Source organism: Calliphora vicina, chromosome 4, assembly GCF_958450345.1.
Source record: "Calliphora vicina chromosome 4, idCalVici1.1, whole genome shotgun sequence".
NCBI classification, from domain to species: Eukaryota; Metazoa; Arthropoda; class Insecta; order Diptera; family Calliphoridae; genus Calliphora; species Calliphora vicina.
Window position 1 is genome coordinate 95,445,624 of NC_088783.1, and position 7,538 is coordinate 95,453,161.

Here is a 7,538-nt window from a genome sequence, read left to right on the forward strand (position 1 = left end):
ATTGTTTGTTATTATTTGTATTTGTAAGCGTGTTTTAAAGATTTAATAATTCGATAGAAATATTAGACTATTCAAAGAGTAGTTACTTTTGACCAGGGTTTAAAATTAGTTAAACGTTTTTTACATTTGACTACCGACTGCGCAATAAATATGAATCGTTTTCATATTAATGTGCACAAATACTGAAAATATACAAACTATAAATCAATGCCATATATGCACAAGCTTCATGGTAGAAATATTTGTCGCAGTTTTTCCAAAAATATTTTGCCTTACAAAATATTTTACGTTGCAGCTAGAAGACAAAATGAAAATTTTTCATTTTTAAAACATTTGTTGCCTAAATATATGTATATTTTTGGTTAGCAAAAACAAATGAAATTGCTTGTGTATAATATACAAAAAAATTACTACAAAAACATCATACATGCAAACAAATTGCAGCGTGAAAACCATAAACTGCAAACGATATGCGCAGTGAAAAATTCAAACAATGAAAATATGGAAGATGCTAAAAGTAGACTGCCAAACCATACGAAGTTGAAAAATGTAAAATACGAAATTGTGCAAAGTTAAAAATGTTTAAAGCGAAAATGTTTATTTTTAAAATATTTCCGCCGCATATATGGTTTTGTTTTGCCGCATATAGTCATTGAGTAGAAAAATGTGAAAAAAACTATGAAGTTGATTTGGGTGTACAAAATAAAAAATTTTATTGAAATGTGTGTTAATAAAGAATTTCCTTCGCCTGGGTAACGATCTTGAAGCGATGCGAGGGCTTATATACACTCTGTGGTCTAGACCTCCTCTGCGATTGAGCATGTTTTCCTGGCACTTTCGCAAAGGAGGTCGCGACTTCAAAGGAGCGTATTAACCAAAGGTTACTCATCTTGTCAAGATATTGGGGCGATAGTGTGTCCAGTAGCTGTCGCGTCAATTATTATGACATATATCGTCTCGTGATATCCACGCTTGAGTTCGCCACTTGTATAGTAGAGGCTTTACCTGGGGGGTCACGAAACATATACACTCTTAAGGTCAAGGTGAGTGGTAGCAGTGCCGAGGACCTGGATGGTTAGTTAGTGTATAAAGAAACTAACCGCTAACAGCTCCCCTCAGCGTCAGGGTAATACGCTGTTGTAATGTAGTTGCCCAGTCCACGCACGCCGTCACTGCGTGGATGGTCCGTCTTTACGTGCCTACTCGTGGGAACAAAATAGATCCTAAAAATTCAAATACAACTACAGAGGAGACTTCCGATTTCAGGGAAACTAGGGAATCGGAAGGGGGGGTTTCGGACAGCACCCTAGAGGGTGAATTAACCCTGACAGACGTACATGCTCGGATTCTAGAGCATGAAGGACAGGTGAGTGAACTGGATGTGGATGGTCTTTTGGGACTGTCGAAAGACTCCTTTGGGGAAACTAGTGCCACTCAGAGGTTGGAGGAGTTGGCTCTGTTATCTGATGATGAGCATGAGATCACTATGATTGCTGCTCAGAATCAGATAACGGAAACATCCCCTCCCACTGCTAGTGACAAGGATAACCAAAGGAGCCGTTCGGCAGAAGATGATCCACATGGCGCTAAGGTCGCCAATCTTGTTCGGCAGGCCGCCGTGGAGGAGTTGCCTAATGCCACTCCACGAGACACTGATAAGCCAGGCCGAACGAAAGAGGATAGGGCAAAAAATGGCACTAGGAAATCTCTTGCCTTTCTGGCAAAGATGGGAAAGAGAGATCCTGGGTCATTAACTGCAAAGGAGAAGTACCTTCTCAAGAAGCACAGACAGGACGTCGCTAGATTTGAAAGAATCTACGGCCCTGTTAGTGTACTCTTGGGAGAGTCTTCTCCTGTTGAGCAGCAAGTGGTAGCTGCTGTCGATCTGGCTGACACCCAAAAGGGTATAAGGTCGACAGCTCCAACCACTAGCAGTGCGGTAACAACTAAGGAGGGGGGCTCTTCTACCATCCTACAAATCGGTGCTTCGGCTAGAACTGTGGATGGTAACAAGAAGCCTCCCATAATGGGGTCAGGTGCGAAGGGAATGAAGAATCCTCCGGCCGATTCTCTTAAGGGTGCCCGTATGGGTAACATTAAGGGAAACGGATCCGGTGGTCCTCAAACCTCGTCATCGAAGGCACCAGGATGCAGCAAGGCTTCGGGGAATGCTGGTGTAACCCCATCTAGCACTCTTAAGGGTAACCAAAAGGAGACCATTAAGAGGGCTAGATCTGGGGACGACCAGCCTTCCTCGTCAACAAAGAAGCTAAAGAAGTCCCTGAGTCAGGACGTATATCTTCAGGCAGCGATTATTGATCGGAATGATCCGGATGGGAAGATCAGTACCGATCAATGGCAGCTGCTTGAGGCTAGACTCTTGGATGAGATGGCTTCCCATAGTGGTAGCTCTGAAGACGTATCTTTTAAAGGTGCTGACTGGGCTAAGGGAGTCAAGGTCATAAACTGCGGAAATAAAAATTCATTTGAATTTTTAAGGACCGTAGTTGGGAAACTTGGCGACCTTAATCCAGCCTTAAAACTTGAAGTGATACGCGCTTCAGAGTTACCATTAAGGTCAATAGTGACAGTATGGATTCCTCCACCCGTAAGACCGGTGGAAACCATATTGGCACTGTTGAAAAAACAGAATGTTGATCTCCCTATAGACCAATGGAAGGCGGTAGCCTCCATGGTGTGTAAGGAGAACAACGGGAGGGATTTCCGGTTCGCAGTGGATCGTAAATCCCTCGAGATTTTGGACAAGGTGAAAGGGGTTGTCAATTTTGGTTTTGGCACTGTCAGGTTTCGGTATTCGAAACATGACACTACCAAAGAGGCTGCTGGTGGTGCAGATAAACCTGCATCATTGTGAAGCGGCCTCAACAGAATTGGCAAACTTTCTCACCAAATCCCAGACCGATGTGGCCCTGATCCAAGAACCTTGGATTAACCAAAATAAGGTTTGCGGGTTAGGGATAGCGGGATACACGTTATTTATCCCGTCCACTGAGGACAAGGTAAGAACGTGTATCCTGGCAAGGAGAGAACTCAAACTAATAATTTCTCATTCTTTTAGGGGCGGTGACATCACTGTTGTGAATAGGGAAACCAGGGGTGAGCGGACGCTGACTTTGGCTTCGGTGTATATGCCGTATGATGCAGTGGATCCACACATCCTTGCGGATGGGACACACTATGATACTGTATGAAGCAGGTCTTGTTAGTCAGGGCATTACTCCATCTGGAATCTCTGACTATAAGGTCGCAACCTTCAGCTTTGGTGCTTCACCCCCAGTAGAATTCCCCACCAGGGATAAGTGGGCTGGATCCGATCAACTGTTTGATGGGTGCGCAGTTTTCACAGACGGTTCCAAAATGGATTCTGGTACGGGGGCCGGGGTATATTTGGTCGACCAAGACATCAAGCGCTCATATAGACTCCCTAACGAGTGTAGCGTCTTCCAGGCAGAGATCTTCGCGATCTGGAAAGCCACAGAGTTGATAGGGACACACATAAATAGGGGGTCTTCAGTGACAATATATGTAGACAGTCAGGCAGCACTGAAGGCCTTGGAATGTCATTTAATACACTCCAACCTAGTAGAGGACTGTAGGAGAGCTCTGGAGGAGCTATTGGCACATTACTCAGTGAGATTGTGTTGGGTGCCAGGGCACTGTGATATACAGGGTAACGAGGTAGCAGATGAACTTGCTAGACATGGTTCCGATTTGGACCATGACACTAGGGAACGGGCTGTTAGACCACCCATTTGTCACTACTACAGGGTAATCTACGAAAGATTCCGGGACTGCACGAATCGATCCTGGTGCAGTAGAACAGATTGCAAAGTGTCCAGGGCCTTATGGCCAAGACTGAATGCGAACGCGACTGGGACACTGTTAGAGTTGGATAGGTACAATCTCAGGATTCTAGTAGGAGTGATAACCGGTCACTGCTCAATTGGAGCCTTTAAGGGAAAGTGGGATACCGACACACAGGACTTCTGTAGAGTATGTGGGGATGCAGAGGAGATAGAGACAGTAGAGCACATTATGTGCAACTGCCCTATGCTACAGGGTCATAGACTTAAATGGCTAGGAAATAGATTTCTGGATGAACTTGGTAATGTTGCTGGCTGCAAACTAAGCAACATACTAGGTTTCATTAAGGGAATAGGGTGGCTATTTAAGGGACGTTCTACGGCAGGTCCAAATCCGTGAAAAGACTAATTTTTCCTTTCTTTCTTCTTCTTCTTATCAGACGGAATTTTGGACTTCTTTTTTGCTTATTCTAATGCTATTATCTTTATCTTTTTTCTATCTCTATCGAAGGGAATCACAATGGACCTCAAGGTCTCTGGGTGGAAGTACACTTTGTGTACACCCTTCTAAACCTAACCTAACCTAATAAAGAATTTTAGTGCAATAAAATAGAAGTTTTATTTTTTGAGGTATGTAATTGTATGTATTGTGAAAGATAGCAATGCAGTGAAAATTAAATTAAATAAGATTCTGGACAAAGGATAGCTAGCGGAGGATATTATTATTGAATTTTTTGATTGATTGGCTTTTTTAATACGAATTCAAATGTATTTATGCTGGTGGTAATAGGAGTCCAGAAAAATTAGTAAGAAAAAAATAATTTTGTATGTAAAGCGGTTAAACATTTTTGGTGAACAGGTTGTTGCATTTTCTATCCCTTTTTAACTCTTTTCATTTCTTTTGTTGATGCTTACATTTTCTATCATTCCTCTTTATCCTTTTTTCTCCTGCTACAAAATCACTCACGATCACGATTGAACCTATTTATGTATTTGTTTATGATTTTTGCATAAATTGTTGTTGTATGTACACACAAACAGCAATTTTATATCATAATTACCTACTTGTGTGTATAAGTTGATGTTGTTGCAGTTAATTTCGTTTTGCTCCGGTTGTACTTATACCTGTGCCTTTTTTGCATTATATCTTACACATAAAATTGTTCTTCCACAATTATTTTCTATGCTGCTTATTTTTTTGTTTGTTCTCCTGTTACAAATTTTACGAAAGGAAACATTTGAATGTACAAGATTTTATTCATAAAATGACTGATCCTGTTATTTATGGTATTTTGTTTTTCTCACATTTTGTTGTTGCATTATATATCCTTTTTTAACCGCTTTACATACAAAATTATTTTTTTTCTTACTAATTTTTCTGGACTCCTATTACCACCAGCATAAATACATTTGAATTCGTATTAAAAAAGCCAATCAATCAAAAAATTCAATAATAATATCCTCCGTTAGCTATCCTTTGTCCAGAATCTTATTTAATTTAATTTTCACTGCATTGCTATCTTTCACAATACATACAATTACATACCTCAAAAAATAAAACTTCTATTTTATTGCACTAAAATTCTTTATTAACACACATTTCAATACATTTTTTTATTTTGTACACCCAAATCAACTTCATAGTTTTTTTCACATTTTTCTACTCAATGACTATATGCGGCAAAACAAAACCATATATGCGGCGGAAATATTTTAAAAATAAACATTTTCGCTTTAAACATTTTTAACTTTGCACAATTTCGTATTTTACAGTTTTCAACTTCGTATGGTTTGGCAGTCTACTTTTAGCATCTTCCATATTTTCATTGTTTGAATTTTTCACTGCGCATATCGTTTGCAGTTTATGGTTTTCACGCTGCAATTTGTTTGCATGTATGATGTTTTTGTAGTAATTTTTTTGTATATTATACACAAGTAATTTCATTTGTTTTTGCTAACCAAAAATATACATATATTTAGGCAGCAAATGTTTTAAAAATGAAAAATTTTCATTTTGTTTCTAGCTGCAACGTAAAATATTGTGTAAGGCAAAATATTTTTGGAAAAACTGCGACAAATATTTCTACCATGAAGCTTGTGCATATATGGAATTCGTAAATAGTATTTATATTTTTAGTATGTATACAATGAAATATTATCTTGTTAAATATTTGTTGCAGTTTTCATGTAAAATTATGAATTTTTTTGCAATTTTTTGACTAATATAGTAGTAATTTTAAACTCTGCTTTTGACTGACCGATGTTCAAAATTTAGAGCACAAAAAATTTAGAAAATAAGATAAGACTGAAAAAGAATTAAAAAAAATTATATATATTTAATTACTTTTCTTTGTAGAGTTCACCAGTTCACCAAAGTCGAAATGTTTTCTGTCTGTTCTCAAAATCAATCCGAAGATATGTTGGAAAGCTTCAAAGATTTAGAAATGGATTTATTCAAAAAGCTAGATCTAAATTTTAGACTTTTAGATATGCCACCGACAGAGCTAGGAGCTTCTGCTTATCAAAAATATGATATTGAAACATGGATGCCCGGAAGGAAATTGTGGGGTGAAATTTCAAGTTGCAGTAACTGTACAGACTACCAATCTAAACGCCTTAATATAAAATACATTGCAAATAGCGGTGATGTACTTTACGCACATACTGTAAATGGGACTGCATCAGCTATACCTAGGTTATTGATTAGTCTGGTCGAATCTAATCAGGTATATACAAATTATTTACTTTTTTTTTAATATTTCACTTACATTTTTTCTCAACTTGTAGATAGATAAAAACACTGTGAAATTGCCCAATATTCTCTTAAATTATTTAAGAAAATCCGAAGTTGGTAAAGAAAAAAGTATTCCAGAGATTAAATTAGTAAAACATATTAAGTCTAATTCAAAACTATAACTGTGTGAATGTTTGTAAATATTGTACTATTTAAAATTTTTTTATTTTGAAAATTGTTTATCGATTTATTTAAAAACATTGTGTTAATATATTGTTAATTGTTGCTGAATATGCTACACAATTAAATAAATATTGTTTATATAAATCTGAACTCAAGCTCATTAAAAAGGAGATGAGATTGAAAAGATTTTCCACATTTTCTACCTCTATCTCTTCTTTAAGCTCAAGCCCTGCGTAAGTAAAATTGATGTGTATGAAGCACTAAGTGATAAAAAAATATATTTGATTCAAGAGCCAATTCAGGACACATATGCTTGTAGAAAGAAAGATGTAGCAACATTTGAAATTTTAAGTTGGTGTGTTGAAGATTCCCATCTTATCCATATTCGAAATGAAATATCAGTCAGAAAAGTCGAAATTTTTAGTTCTTAAAACGGCATTAAAAATTGGAAAATGCATATACGCTCTTAATTGTTAAATTCAAATGCATATAACTTTTGAGTCAGTAACGATTTTTAAACAATTTTTTTTTATTTGACATATACATTCGTTGTTAGTCTAATAAAAGAAAAATCGGGAAATATTTGGACCCGCTGTTATCAAATAACTGGAGTAGGGTTGGTGTTTAAGTACAAAGCTATTATTTTCGTTATTTTTTTGCTAAGTGTAAATCCTAGTGGTTTACTACATTAGTTTACATCATTGTTGGAAAACTATTTTCAACGAGTAAACCGTTAACGGTATTTAAACTTTGTTTATCAAGCCTTTTATTGCTCTTCGTGCTTAATACATAGAAAA

The 7,538-nt window shown here is 37.3% G+C and overlaps 1 protein-coding gene across 1 annotated transcript; it reads left to right on the top strand.

Annotated features, from left to right (window-relative positions):
* The first annotated feature begins 3,198 nt into the window (after nt 1–3,198).
* On the top strand, nt 3,199–6,940 carry LOC135958588 (serine--tRNA ligase, mitochondrial-like). The gene is made up of 3 exons (XM_065509484.1): nt 3,199–3,350; nt 6,139–6,550; nt 6,612–6,940. The coding sequence occupies exons 1-3, from the start codon at nt 3,199–3,201 to the stop codon at nt 6,738–6,740; spliced, it is 693 nt and encodes a 230-aa protein (XP_065365556.1). The 3' UTR covers nt 6,741–6,940.
* Nucleotides 6,941–7,538: the final 598 nt, after the last annotated feature.